This window comes from Phyllobates terribilis, unplaced genomic scaffold, assembly GCF_046119375.1.
Source record: "Phyllobates terribilis strain yellow unplaced genomic scaffold, ASM4611937v1 Scaffold_11__3_contigs__length_659146591, whole genome shotgun sequence".
In the NCBI taxonomy this organism is placed as follows: domain Eukaryota; kingdom Metazoa; phylum Chordata; class Amphibia; order Anura; family Dendrobatidae; genus Phyllobates; species Phyllobates terribilis.
This window is the reverse complement of record NW_027362771.1, coordinates 190,508,809-190,524,716: the sequence shown is the minus strand read 5'-3', so window position 1 is coordinate 190,524,716 and position 15,908 is coordinate 190,508,809. Positions and strand designations below refer to the sequence as shown.

Sequence of the window (15,908 nt, the reverse complement as noted above, 5' to 3'; positions counted from 1 at the left end):
AAATACATTTCCTATGCCTTACTTCCTTTATGGACTTGTGGTGATGGGTGTAGAGTTTATTTATATGACTAAGTCATCCTTTGAAACCTTGTACGATGAAATGCTACCTTGTTGATGGCAGCTCCTTGCGGATTTTTATTGGCAGTTTACAATGTGTCAACCACAGTTTTACATTATGTTGTACTCTACGTCTGATTCATTTTGGAAACACAGTGAACTGATTTCATGTTAACCCTATATAAACGTATAGTTGCTCATAATTAAAACATAACAATATAGTGTATACAATTTTGGAATTCTGGTTCTACATGATCAATGGAGAATAATTCTACCGAAAACATCAGAAAGCAAAACTGTTTTTTTTTTTTGTTTGCTTTTATTTTTTAACTTAAGGGCAAAAGCAAATTGTATGATTGCATGTAGGGGTTTCCCCAGCATGAAAAAATGATTATGTCCAAAAGTATTATCTTAAAGTCTTAAAGGGGTTGTCCGGTGTAAACTGAAAAGTCCGCAGTCACTCTGTGCAGACTTATTAATCCCTCCAGCACACGCACTGTGCACTGCGGGGATTCACCGGTGTCTGAGCCGGGACTGGCAGGTACGTATGAGTTATACATATACCCGGCCAGAGCCCGTCTAGTGGGCGTGGCCTCGTCCCATACTCTTTGAGCGAGGCCACACCCACTATACGACTTCTGCCCCGGAGTTTGCATGGCGCATACATTATTGCCTTTCCTGGCTCAGAAACTGGAGAATTTTCGCAGCGCACAATGCATGCTCTGGAGGGATTCATAAATCATATTAATCCCATAGATGCATAGCAGAGTGGATTACAGGTATGAATGTTAGCAGTACAATAAATAGAGGATTTAAACCCTTTCCCATAGGGCAATTTTCTGTTTTTGCGCTTTTGTCTCTTCCTCCCCTTCTTCCAAGAGCCTTATGATATCATGGGGTCAAAGGTCAGTGCAAATAAACAAATGAGATAAAGATAAAAGTGCATACTACTAACACATAGGGGTGGTGCAACATAATCTAGGAATATAATATATAGGGTACTTCCATTGTTAAAATGAGAGCACTAAAAGAAGGCTACACACCGACATCACGGATCCAGGGGTCAAGGCAAGTAGGGAAATGAGACGTAGGTAAAAAGAACATAATAGACCATACCAAACAAAATAGTAAATGACATAAACTAGCAATAGGGAGGTAAAACTTCAATGTTAAAAAGAAAAATACTAAAAGCAGGGACTTGTAGTGCTTGGGCATGTATTGAGACTTGTAGTACCACATAAGCAGACATGGTGATGAGGATACCAATCGCTGGACAACAACTGTTGGTGAACATATAATACAATATTAGTAAAAATAAAGGAGGCTAATTTGTATAATGTCAATCAGTTGGTAAAGAAGGGTTTCCTGCTGAGCATAAGATTCTTAATTCTGCATAGTAAAAAGGACTTGTCATTTAACCCAAACCAGAGTAAAACCATGGTCTTGCTGCTCTAATCCTCCCCCAATAATTTTTTAATGCTCAAACCAGTGTATGTCCCTATTTTTATGCTCTATAACTTCTTATCCTCTTTTTTTCAGTGCTGGGCAATTTTTCTTCCAGCACTTTGGTGTTTAAACTTTGTTTCTCTAACTTACCATTATGCATTGCTCTTGTCCAATGATGTGCCTGCATTGGACTGAAAGTCTGCATCTCTGTTAGGCTATGTTCACACATCATGTTTTTTTTCCGTCAGTTTTCTGCAGCAAAACCTGATCTTCAAGGGCATTTTCTTCAGGATTTTTCTTTTTCAATGCGTTTTTGGTGCTTTTTTTCAGCGTTTCTTTTTCACTGTCCTTCTGTTTCTTTTTATGCATGTACATAAAGTTCTGTGAAAAGAAGAACCCCGTTCTATTTTGGCATAAAAAAACGCTGATACAAATTTTGATGCGTTTTTTCAGCTTTTTTTTCACCACCCATTACTTCCTGTGGGTGAAAAAACGTTGAAGGAAGTGACATGCTCTATTTTCCAAAAAAGACATGCAAAGCACAAAATACTGAACAAAAAAAACCATGATGTGTGAACAGAGAATCCTGGTTTCTCATAGACTTTGCTGGTACTGCAAAACGCAGCTGAAAATTTGCATAAAAAACTGCATCAAAAAACGCTGAAAAAAACATGGTGTGTGAACATAGTCTAAGGCTATGTGCCCACGTTGCATTTATGAAGCAGAAAATTTCTGCTGCATAAATGCAAGTCCTCTCCCGGAAAAACGCATGCGGAATTCCGCACGCGTTTATCGCGCATTTTTCGCGCGTTTATCACGCGTTTTCCACATGCGGAATTGCCTTGCGTTTTTTATGCATTGGACAAAGGCAATTCCGCTTGCGGAAACGCAAAATTAAATGACATGCTGCGGATTTTTGAACGCGGCATAAACGCTGCGGAAAAATCCGCAGCATGTGCATAGAACTTGCGGAATCCCATTGGGGACCATGGGGTGCGGATATACATGCGTTTTTCAAGCGTTTACGCTGCGGAAATTCCGCAGCATATACGCTTGAAAAATGCTACGTGGGCACACAGCCTTATGCTTGTATGCAGATGCCAGACAGGAAAGCAGGAGGACAAAAATGATGACCCTCTCCACTCACTGTACTGTAATCTGTCTCAGATTACACCTGACACAGAAATTTAGACAGAAGGGAGGCACCTAGTGGCTGGAATTTTGGAGTAATTTTTTTTGGGGGGTAGAAGCTTTATTTTGTAAATTTGCATTGGCCATGATATGGTCCTAAATGTATTGAAGTTAAAGTGAACATAAAAGTCAAATTGTGGTAGAAAGTTACATATTGTCATGAGCTTCCAACATCTATCTATACATTGTTTTACTATATATATATATATATATATATATATATATATATATATATATATATGTTTATATTTAGTATATATGCATATTCTCGGAATAATCCACAAGTGTAAAAAAATGTGACATTTTGTAGTGTTTTGACAAGCAGAGGATGAGGATCCCACTGGGTGGCAATGAATTGTTTTTGCTCTGTGTGTGGCTGAGTGATTAGCTGTGCATTACCTGGATGATTTCAGACCCAGTAAGGGGTTTCCTGAGAAGAAGCTGCCGCTTCAGCTAAGTCTGTAATCACCGTGAAGTAAACTTTGACGCTAATAAAGTAATCACACCTAGTTATAAAAGCTTCTCATCTGGTGGGAAGTATCTTTCTATGTCTTTGCAAAGGTTAACAATGCGCATTATTGTGAGTTATGGTGTCTTTGTGGCCAGGGAAGACGTCAGCAATAGTATTAGATGCAGTCCTACAATGGGTGATCACTGGCAGCACCACTGTACAATGCGTTACATGTTTCCATGGAAGTTACTAGTAACAAGAAGTTCAGGAAATCCCTTGCTCATGTGTGCAGACTGCCTGCCCTATTGTGTGCTTTATACAATGCAAGAGTAAAGTACATGTGTAGCAATTACTTTTAGAAGCTTTTGTCCAAATGAGTTATTTGCAGATTTTGCAATCCTTATTTATGTTTATTTTTCCTGTATTTTTTTCCAGACATGTGTCCATAGATCCTCATCTGAGATTATCTGCTCTTCCACTCCATCCCTGAAAGGACTAAATCTGAGGCCACCAATTGTAACCCAAGCTTTTTTCATTTTTGATGGAGCCATATCTGCTACATTTGAATTTATATTTGTAAATAATCCAGTATTTAAATCATTGGATAAGCCTTTGGTGATTTCAATAGGTAACATCCTGGAAATTAAGGTAAACTATCCAGTTATGTCTTTTGTATGTTCCTTTATGCAATGTATTAGCTTAGCTTTCATACAAGTGCAGTGATACTTACAGAATATTCCTCCCACATAAATATTCACATTCAACCACAAAGTTCAGTGTAGAGAGCATGTGGGCAGCCTTCTTGGTGAAGTAAGGAAATTCATTATAACTGCAGCAGTATTATATGTGGCCTCGGTCACAGAGCAAAACCCTTTACTTAAGCTACATTTTAGAGAGAGAAAGTTATAACATGAATCACTTGGGGCAAATGCTAAATCTTTAAAAGGGTTCCATATCTAAAATATTCCATTTCTAATACTGTTGTCCAGGCTTGGACTGGCCCACAGGAGAACAGGAGAATCCTCCGGTGGGCCCCTGTGCAAGAGTGGGCCATCACCCTTTTATATGAGCAGTACTTGGCACTATATATGGTACTGGAATCACTATGTACAGACAAAGGCGGCATCTTATTCATTTAACAATCTATCCTCAATCACAAATTTATAAACAATGAACTGGGTAATGTCACATTTGCATTTAGCTGAGAAATGGGGTCCTGGAGTTGGTTACTGGTGGGCCCTTTGCATCCCAGTCCAACACTGCTGTGGTCCATGTCAGGCACCAGGGACCAGATGCAAATGCTACCTCTGCACCCACTACAGCTAGGTCCCTGATGGTTATAAAGTATTAGTAGCAGTTTGGAGCTGAAGTCGAACAATCTGATTATTGCTACAGCAGGACTATCTTTCTTAAAATGTTTATAAAACTCTAGTACAGACCATAGCTGTCACCACTATACTATACGGTTGATTTAAGTATTTTTGACAGATGCAACACTCAATGGGACTGTGTCATCAGAAAATGATCTATTATTTACAACAGGTTTTTGTGTTAAATGTAATTTTTTAATTTTGACATTTTTTTCAATATCACAAATTTTATTAAAAATAAAAATGTTATACTTTTTTATAATCTAACTTCCTTTTGTTTCAGAAAATACACATGTACATTAGCAGCAATAAACAGGCTCTGACCCTATCTTTTGTATTAAGCATCTAAAGAACATGTGCAAAGGTCATTGTAAAGGGAGGGGGATCAGGGTCAGCTGTGACATTGCCTGTTGTGATTGGTGGATCTTGTGTTATCAGCTGTGTATAGAGGTATTACCAGTCATTGTAATCCTGCCTCTGATAAGGAGCCTGATGAAAACTCTTCCTGAAAGGTCAGGAATTATGGTCCCGATTCATCAAGATCTGCAATTTTCTCCCCGGTTTTGATGAGGGGGCGTAGTGGAGTCAGACACTTCTTATTCATGAAGACATGAACGCCTCTTCATGAATCTGGAGCGTCTGATGAGCGGCATGCGCCTTTGTTCTTCAACCAAGAAATCTTAATCCAGTTAGGTACTGGAGTGAGATTTCTGGTGAACGGACCACCACACATAAATTAAACGAGCAGTGTTGTCACACCTCCGCTGTGCCCTCATCCCGCCCTAGCCCTGTCCATTTCGGCATTGCTGGGAGAAACTGTTGTGAAAATACCAAAAGTTGCAAAATACCAAGTTGAGACAAAGTTTGGCAACTTTTGAAAACTTTTTTACACCACTTTTTTTTTACATAAAATCTTCGATCAGGGTCTATGAGTCTAAAATAACCCCAGTGACGAGTGTGAAAATTGCCAGATTACTAATATTGTTTTTTAATAAAGATCATGAAATGGAAATAAAACATTGCCAAACAAAAAATAGGTCATTTTCTGATCACACATTTACTTTAGTATTATTAGATGATTGCATTACATAGGTGATTTATTAACCCTCATAGTTGGTCATTTTGTGTAGATTTAAATTCTAATTCTTATAACGGGTGCTGATCGTTTTGGTTTCAGGGAGATAATATTGATTCTGATGCAGTAAGAGGAGAAGTGCTGAAAGTTGGTAACAAGAGCTGTGAAATTATTCAATCCAAATCAGATTTTGTGTCCTGTGCTGTTTCCAATGACTTGATGAAAAGCAATAGTGAGCTGAAAATAGAGGTATGACCTGTTCATTTTGGTCTGTAGAGTTCTGTATAACTAAGCTTACGTTGTCGTCATATATCGGTTTATATATTATTACTGAAGGTCAGCGTGTTCTCTTCTCATAATCAAATTGCGCTGCCTTGTTTGTTCATCAGTCATTTGGCTACTGTTGATTGAAATTTCCAAATGTCTCTATGCAAATCATGAATAATTAAGCTGCATGCATGCTGTGAATGACAAACTTTTATCACTTGTAGCATGTGGAAAGCTCCATTGTAATTATCCGAAGAAGCTGCACAAGGCAGGTGCACTTCTGGCTGTTAAGACCCCCCACAGGGCATTCAGACCGATTCAACATATATAACCTGTAACAGCAGTTTTCATTAGGGAAATGACATGTAATTGTTGTTTAACAATGTGCGCTAAATAGGATTCCCCCGGTTAATCATGAAAGAGCATCGGGTTTTGTAGAAGAAGTGGATTGGATGTAGTAGATGGAGTTTTATAAACTTCTGGTAAAAATTATAATATATATGAACACATGGATAGGAAAAGTTATGTGAGAATTGAAAGGCTTTTCTGATAAAAGTAACCTTAATATGAATATCCAAGTATAAAAAGTTTGAAAACCAGTGGTGTCCATAGTTGATGTACCATGATGGCACCTTGTGTGACCATGGTGGCCAAGCACGGTCAACAACAGTTTCCTCTATAGATCATTTCTGGCTCTTCAAAACTTTTTTTAGCAAAGCGAAACAAATAAAACTTCAAATACGCATGACTAAATGATTTATTTTATGCTGTAAGATTTTTTACATGCTGTTGTTATTTTAGCTCCTACAGGAAACGTCCTCCATTGTCATTGGTAAAGTGAGAGTCCAACCAAACCACAATTACACAGGAATTATATCTGGGGTCCTGTCCTGCTTTGTACTGCTTTTTATAGTTCTGGTTGTTTGCTTATGTGTAAGGAAGAGAAAGCAGCTGAAAGGTAAAACACTTTGTTCTTCAATCAGTTTGGATTCCTCCATTAATATGACATGATTTCCTACATTTTAACAATATTTCTTTACAGATATAGGCAGCGAGCGGGTCCTTTTTGATGGAAGGGTACATACACCTCATTTGGATAGACTTGTGAGTGCAAGGAGTGTAAGTCCTACTACTGAAATGGTATCCAGTGAATCTGTGGACTACCGGTCTACGTTTCCGGAAGGTAGGAGGCATTTATTATTATCACAGCTCGTACAATATGGGTAAAGGTTAGTCTGAAAAGACTTGTCCTATATAATTGTTGTCTTTCCTGTCCTGATTTTCTGTAATGATATAATAATGACCTGAAATGTCTGGGACCACAAACCTTTAGTGGGTGGACAGACAGAATATGGAAATCCTCACATCACAAAAAATCTGATGTCTGTGTTGTCAAACCATGTATAGATCTGTGTTACAGCTGTCAGATTACTTTGCTGCACATTGATCGCCCACCATGTTTATGTATGGCGCTTGGATCCAGTCATTTAATTATTTAATTATGTTCTCATATACTGTACAAAGCAGTAGAGTAAAACCAAAGAAATGAGCTGAACACATGTTGGTATAAGTACAATGTGTAGGTGCACATTCACACTGTGGCCATTAACAAACATAACCTAGGATAAAAAAAAACTAAGAAAATACCCTGCAATAAGTAAATAGTAATAGTACATATAAATAAATTAGGATACTTATATGACACTATTTTGATCAAAAACACGTAAAAGCCATCCCATGGCAGCAAGGTATACCCAAACAGGATGTACAAAGCACAGAAAACTAAATCCAAACTAAAGAAATGAGCTGGAACACATATTTGTATAAATGCAATGTGTAGGTGCACATTCACACTGTGGTCACTAACAAACATAACAGGATAAAAACAATGAGCAAATACCTTGCAGTAAGTAAATAGTAATAGTACGTGTAAATAACATAGGGTACTTAGTTGACACTATTTTGATCAAAAAAGCATAAGAGCCAACCCACCACAACAAGGTGTTCCCAATCAGGATAGTCCTATCTCTAGTGTTAACCCTCTCTGTGTGTCAGCAGGCCTCAATAGATGGGAGAAGAGCAGGACCCAAGCTGACTGTTTAAACACCTGCCTGTGGAAAGCTATATAGACTGAATGCACAGCCCAAAAAGAAGGAGCCACGTCCCTCTGACAAACTACAAAAAAACTAATGCAAAACCAAAAAAATGAGCTAGAACACATGTTGGCATACCATGCAGTAAGTAAATAAATAAATAGTATAGGACCTGTGCACACGTTGCCGATTTGTTGCGTTTTGTCACGTTTTTTTCTGCACAGATTTGTCAAAAAACCTGATGCTAGCAAAGTGAAGAGAAACCTGAAGTGCAATGCACATGCTGAGTATTTTTGACTTGCAGATTTGGTGCAGAAAATAATCTGCCGCATATCAATTCTCTCTGCTTTTTTGCTTGCGTTTTTCACCCACTGAATTCACTGAAAAAATACGGAAAAAGCGCAGTGTTTTTGAGGCTGCATTTTCCTGCCAAGAGATGGAGAAATTTCTGCACACAAAATACTCAACGTCCGCACATACCCTAATAGTACATGTATATAACATAGGGTACTTAGTTGCCACTAGTTTGGTAAAAAAAAGCATAAATCCCAGCCCACCACAACAATGTATACCCAATCAGGATGGTCCTATATCTAGTATTAAAGAGCATAGAGTATATAGACCCTTCCTTTGATTTTTCTAAATGCTACATATAATTGTGTCTAATTTTCCTATCTAATAATATACATCAACTTCCAACACTGAAAAAACATGAACATGTGAATAGCACCATAGACTTTAATGGATGTGTGTTCTATTTGGGAAAATCACGGATTGATCACGTATGTTAAAAATGGACGTCTGAATGAGACCTAGGACATGGTCAGCACCCATGATATTGACTGGAGTTCTGAACACTTGAGAAATGGCCGTTATACTCTTAATATTTACTCACGTAGCTGGTGAAAGTGAATATGGTTATCGCTCATTACATAGGTGAAACAAGTCTTTAATGTTCTGCACTGGCAGAAACCCAGTTTTAAGTGTATGACTGCTTGGTGAATCAGTATATTTGTTCTTCATGATTCATATTGTTTTATGGATACTATAGCGCATTGCAACACACCCTCCTCTGTTCTTATTTTACCCAATAGTTAATATCAGTCAACCAATTAGATTTTTCACAGTTTGGATAATAGTTATTAATTACAGTTTATTTCTCTGTAACCTGATGAGCGGTTTCCTGTTCTCTCTTGCAGCAAAGCAAAAGTCCTTGTTCAGATTTTCTCATTAGATTGTCTCGTTTAGTTCCATCTGATGGTCGGATGACATACAATATGTTATATTCTTTCCTTTTCTATTTGCTTCTCTGCATTCCTGATAAGATGAAGATTGCTAAAGAAACTCCCATTCCTAAGACTGCAGGATATGAATCACCTCCTGGCATTTCCTTGGTTTCGTAGTTACTGAACCTTGATCTTAAAGCTGAACACACATAATTTCACATCTAACGTGCACTTTCCCCAAATATGATGTGCACATTATAATATTCTACCATTGTACTAAAAACAGTGATATGGGTTATGTAAAAAAGTTTTTTTCCCCCTTCTTTACTCCTATGTCTTTAACGCCATTCTCATACAATGCTCAGAATTCCTTATGACAAATAACCTTATTTCCCATGTTCTTCATATGTTTGACATTATATTACTACGGATTAGAATAAAATGTACTGTGCCAATCATAATAAGTACCTTTCACCAAACTGGGGCTGCCCTTTTTATTTAAAAAAAAAAAGTAGAAGAAGGCCCAGACAGGTGATTTTGAACTGGTTAGTGTCAAAACCGCTCAAAAGTGCCCCAAATATCCCCCCTTAGGCTGTGTGCCCACTATGCGTTTTTAAGCGTTTCCGCAGCGGTAATTCCGCTGCAGAAACACTTAAAAAACGCATGGTAGAGGGCCTGCCATGTTCCCCAATGATAATCCGCATGTGCTGTGCACATGCTGCGGAAATTTACGCTGCGGATTATCATTGCGGAAAAAAAAGCAGCACTACCAATTATTTTGCGGACACCATTGACTTGCATTGGAACACATGGAATCCGCATCACTGCATCTGTACATGCGGATTCCATGCGTTTCAATGTGCAGATGGTACCTGGGTCTGAAGAAGAGGAGACTCTCCTCCGGACGCGGGTACCATAGTACCTGTAAAAAAAAGAATAAAATAAAAAATAAATATTATACTTACCTTCTGATGGCCCCCGGTGTCCTTGTCTCGGCTTGCCGGCAGCTCGCAGTAGACTAAAGGACCTGCGGTGACGTCATTTAGTCATGTGACGGGTCACGCGACCGCTGACGTTGGCAGGTCCTTTAGTCTACCGCGAGCTGCCGGCAAGCCAAGACAAGGACACCAGGGGCCATCAGAAGATAAGTATAATATTTATTTTTTACCATTCTTTTGGTCATACTATATAAATCCATGCCCGTTGCATGGATTTATATAGTGTGATCAAGTTGTCAAGCACTTGTCAAGTGATGCTAAAATCACTTGGAAAGCGCTTGACAACCCGCATGTGGAAATGCATGTGAAGAACTCTTCACTTCCGCTTGTCCCTGGCAAGAAGAACGCATGTACAATCCGCATGTACAATCCGCATGTACAATTAGCATGCATTTTTCCGCCAGGGAGATGCAGAAACGCTCAGGAAAAATCCGGAGCATTTCTGCATCGTGGGCACATAACCTTAAGGGCCAGTCTTTGGTGGAATGAAAGAACCAGATTTTTGGTATCAGGCTGAGTGGGACCCCAAAACCCTCTGTGGCTGCTCTTGCAGTAAAAGAGCAAGACCTTTCTTTTTTCACTAACTCAGTACTGCCGCATACTTTATTAAGCTGTTACCAAACTGTAACCAACATAATGATGTTGCCAATCAATAATTGCTTAGTAAAGTACGCAGCAGTGCAGGATTAGTGCAAAGAGCAAGATCTTGTTCTTTCACTGCAAGAGCAGCTGTAGAAGGTTTTGGGATCTCGCTCTGCATGCTGGAATCCTACAATCTGAAAGTTTGGGAATAATTTTGGTAGAAAGCAGGCTTGGACTGGCTCACAAGAGAACAGGAGAATCATCCAGTGGGCCCCACCTCTTATAGGAGCAATACTTGGCACAATATACTTGAATCACTATGTACAGACAAACGCAGCATCTTATTCATTTAATAATCTACCCAGTTCATTGTTCTATAAACTTGTGATTGAGGATAATGTCACATTTTGCATGTAGCTGAAAAATGGAGTTGGTTACTGGTGGGCCTTTGGCACCCCAGTCCGACACTGGTAGAAAGGTAGGTTCTTTCATGAATTATTAGGAGCACTTATAATAATCAGAGGCAGGATAGGAGCTCACCATACATGCTTGTCATATAGATGGCTGAAGTTTGAGATCGGTGGGTGCAAGATCCTGCTGGTGAAGCACAGCAAAATACAAAGAAGGAAGGACAAATGCAGCACATCCATCCGGTAAAATAACAGTCCATTATTCAAATTCCATTAAAAAAAACTAGTGGACCCATAAATCATGTTAAAAAACTGACGCGTTTCTGGCAAAAACCCTCTTAGTCATAGTATTAATACGTTGTAATACTACAACTAAGGGCGTTTCCACCAGAAATGCGTCAGTTTTTTAATGCGTTGTATGGATCCACTAGTTTTTTCATGGCAGTCGAATAAATTACTTTTATCGGATGGACGTGCTGTATTCCTTCTTGCTTCTTCGTAGGAGCACTTATAAGCACCTTTGACACTAACTTACCGTATTTTTCGGACTATAAGACGCACCTAGGTTTTAGAGGAGGAAAATAGAAAAAAAATGTAAGCAAAAAGTGTGGTCATGATGCACTGTTAAGGGGGAGCGGGTCTGCTGCTGACACTGGTATAGGGGTAATGTCCCCCAATTCTGATAATATCCCCCATCCTGATAGATATGGCCCCCTCCTTCCTGTTAGACGTGGCCCTCATCCCCATCCTGATATGCATGGCACACCTCCATCCAGATATGCATGGCACCCCTCCATCCTGATATGCATGGCACCCCTCCATCCTGGTATGCATGGCACCCCTCATCCTTATCCTAGTATGCATGGCACCCCTCATCCCTATCCTGGTATGCATGGCACCCCTCATCCCTATCCTGGTATGCATGGCACCCCTCATCCCTATCCTGGTATGCATGGCACCCCTCATCCCTATCCTGGTATGCATGGCACCCCTCATCCCTATCCTGGTATGCATGGCCCCCTCATCCTTACCCTGGTATGTATGGCCCCGTCATCCTTATCCTAGTATGCATAGTCCCCCTAATCCCCATCATGCTGCACATAAAAAATAAACACTCCTACTCACCTCTCCTCTCTCTACTCAAGCGCTGCGTTCTGTCTGCCCGCACTGATCTCTCCATGTGAGCCACGTCACTGCCATGCGCGGCTCACAAGGAGAGATCAGCTGCCGGAAGTCACTGCTCCCCACGCCGGGACTGTGTGCACAGGGAGCAGTGACATCATGCTCCTTAATAGCCGGCACACAGCGTAGCCGCAGCGTGGCTACTGCTGCTGCCGGGCGATCATGTGTGCCCGCTATTAAAGGGCGTGGAGAGGGGGTGAATATTCATGCCCTTTAATAGCGGGCACACGCGATCGCCCGGCAGCAGCAGGAGCCACACTGCTATTAAGGAGCATGAATATTCAGTGCTCCCCACACCTATGGGTGTGTGGAGCAGTGAATATTCATGTATTCATGCTCCTTAATAGCGGCACACAGTGTATCAGCAGCAGGCGGCTGCTGCCTCCTGTGCCCCGCTCCTCCGCCGCAACCGCTCCCCCTACACAGTGTATATATATGTGTATATATATATATATATATACCCCCCAGCAACATTCAGACTATAAGACGCACCCCCATTTTCCTCCAAAATTTTGGAGGAAAAAAGTTTGTCTTATAGTCTGAAAAATACAATATATATTTAATAAAATCCCCATTATGAGGCTGCCCACTCTTTTATTAAATAAAAAGGGCAGTCCCAGATTCGAGATAGGTACTGCTGAAAATGTGCTACAGTTGTAACAACAATATGGCTAATGTTGATCTGTTGTGTTGCATTTTTTATCCGGTTGTTGAACCTTTATGATACAGTTTATCTATTGTGTCAGAAAGGAGTTATCCAGCACAACATCAGTGTAATATAACAAGGAGCCTTTATAAATCTTCCAGATGAAATCGCATCATGTGAATGGGTTGATGCATTTCAGATTATCTGCCCTAAGACATTGCAAAAAATTTTATTGGACTGATGATGTACTGGGTAACTACGTCCCTTGTATTGTCCCAATGTTCCAGGTCATCTGAGATATCTGCTATTGTATGGCCCCTTTAAAAACTGTGTGTTTTTTAAGAAGTCATTAAGGTTCCAATGGGATGGGATTTACCAAATCTTTCTCATCGGACCAATGACATTCCTTCAGCTTTCATCAAGTTCACATTATATCATGGAATAGAATTTAATTCTAGGGTTTTCAAAATGTCTACATGTTTATTACCTATATATAGATGTTCATGACTAGCGTTTACCGTATATCGTTATTTTCCTTCACTGTGTGTTTGAGAAAAACTGTATGCTTTTCTTATGTTCTAAAGTGTATATTATTCTTTTTACACATAATAGATCAGTTTCCAAATTCATCTCACAGTGGATCATGTCGAACAGCTCAGTATCCTCATAGAGATCTTTCCCCTATATTGTCAAGTGGAGATTCGGACATTGCCAGCCCATTGTTACAGACATACGTCCATATTGATTTGACCGCCTTAAGTTCTGACCTTGTGAAAGAAATAGAGCACATGGTCATTGGTGTGGACCGCCTCTTAGTGCACTTTAATAAAGTAATAGGAAGAGGTACGGATTTGCATGCTCGATTGTCTAAAAAATTTTATGATATAAAATGGATGTATAAAACAAAAAGCTTAATAATAGCTCCTTGGGGACTGAAATGACTAGATGTTGGTTCCTTTCAGGACACTTTGGATGTGTGTATCATGGTACGCTTTTAAACACCGATGGGAAGAATTTGCACTGTGCAGTGAAATCTCTAAACCGTAAGTGTAATGGAGAACATATGCTTGTCTGCTCAATTTACACTATATGGACTGTATGTAGCTAAATGTCTATGCAAATAGTGTGAATTACTGTTATATATACTAATTACAGTTGTTACCTTGATTATGCTAGTCTTTGATTGGGGCTTACTTGTTGAACTATTTTTGAAGTATGATCTTTAGTGCATTAAAGCAGTACATCAAAACTAAAAGACCAAGTCATCAGGCATGAACTTAAAGGGTTAGTTTTATGAAAATATAGTACCAGTACCCTTAAAATTCAAGAGTCAGTACAGCGCCGCTCAGTATTCTACTTACCTTAAAGCTTAAGACTCACATGACTATGTCCCAAGATAACATAAAAATACCAGACAGAAACCTAAGTCCCTACTAGTACATGTGTTTGGCTATTGAAACAATTATTTGACTCGACTATAGTGTTGGAATATGGACAGACATGAAAAAAGATGATGAAGAGATGTTTTATGATGACAACCACTTCTCTAAAGACAGCTGATAACCAGAGGTCAAGCTCCTGGATCCCATGCCCTGGTTTAATACTGTAGTTCTACATGCTGGTCACTAAAAAGGATGGACATCTATGGTCTACCCATACAGGAACTATTCTCCCTTTGTCCTGACTACTCAGAGTAGGTCTCCTGTCACAATGTGGGTCTCATGTTGTCCATGGATCTATAACGTCCATATGCCTACTAAGGCATAAGGGTAGGGGTTGCCTTTATGAGACAACCATTCTAATTTGTTAAATACTCCAAAAACTATAAATATGGAGTATTAGAGAAATGGCATAACTAGATTCTCACTTATTTTTCTGAACACCTCCATGTTACACATCTAATAACATGAAAAACATCTTGTACCTGTGAAAGTATGACGGTAATTCTAATGTATTAACTGTATGGAGATTTCACAATAGTTTATTATTTCCTTCCAGTAAATCTTAACTTGTGATTACTCAACATATGTTTAACCCCTTAGTGACCACTTGACGTCTTTTTACTGACCTGTGATATAAGAGACTAGGGTTCCCCTACATGTGACAATCCTGTAACTGTCACCTGCACACTATAGCTGACAACTTGCTACATCAGCCATGATCAGTGTTGGCACCGACCATGGACGTTTAACCCCTTAGATTCTGCTGTTAGTAGTGACTGCAGAATCTAAATAGTTAACAGAGTGTGGGGGCTCCCTCTTTAATTTCATTGGCACCCTGAGATCTTGATTGTGTGCTCCTGATGTTTGCCATGGCAAGTAACAGCCTTAGAGTCTGCCGGCTATAGTGCCCTGGTCAGAAGTTATCAAAATTTAGGTGGTAAAAATAAACTTTTTCATTCTTGTCATGCCACTTTCCATTACTTTCTGAAAAGAACCAGAAGGGTTAATGAACTACCTGAAAGCAGTTTTAAATACGTTGAGGGGTGCAGTTTTTAAAATGGTATCACTTTTTGGTGGTTTCCAACATATAGGACCCCCAAAGTCACTTCAAAACTGAACAGGTCCCTATAAAAATGAGTTTTGTATATTTCCTTGAAAAAATTATAAATTACTGCTACATTTTTAAACCTTTTAAAATGCTAATAAAATAAAACAACACTTTACAAATGGTGGTGATGTAAAGCAGACATGAGGGAAATGTTATTTAGTAATGTTTTGTGTGGTTTGACTATTGGAATTAAAGGGATAGTCATTCGAAGTTTGAAAATTGCCATTTTTAAAACATTTTTGTCAAATTTCTGATATTTTTATAAATAAATGAAAAATATATCAACCTAAATTTACCATTATTATAAAGTATCATGTGTCACAAAAAAAAAGTCTCAAAATCAATGGGATATGTTGAAGCATTC

At 39.2% G+C, this 15,908-nt stretch overlaps 1 protein-coding gene across 1 annotated transcript in view; it reads left to right on the top strand.

Moving 5' to 3' along the window:
- Positions 1-15,908, top strand: part of MET (MET proto-oncogene, receptor tyrosine kinase) — a 166,902-nt gene that overhangs the window by 133,274 nt on the left and 17,720 nt on the right. The window contains exons 11-16 of the mRNA XM_073651913.1: positions 3,581-3,793; positions 5,693-5,839; positions 6,659-6,815; positions 6,900-7,040; positions 13,607-13,837; positions 13,957-14,037. Of these exons, the coding sequence (XP_073508014.1) occupies positions 3,581-3,793; positions 5,693-5,839; positions 6,659-6,815; positions 6,900-7,040; positions 13,607-13,837; positions 13,957-14,037 (970 nt within the window). The remainder of the gene's footprint in view (positions 1-3,580; positions 3,794-5,692; positions 5,840-6,658; positions 6,816-6,899; positions 7,041-13,606; positions 13,838-13,956; positions 14,038-15,908) is intronic.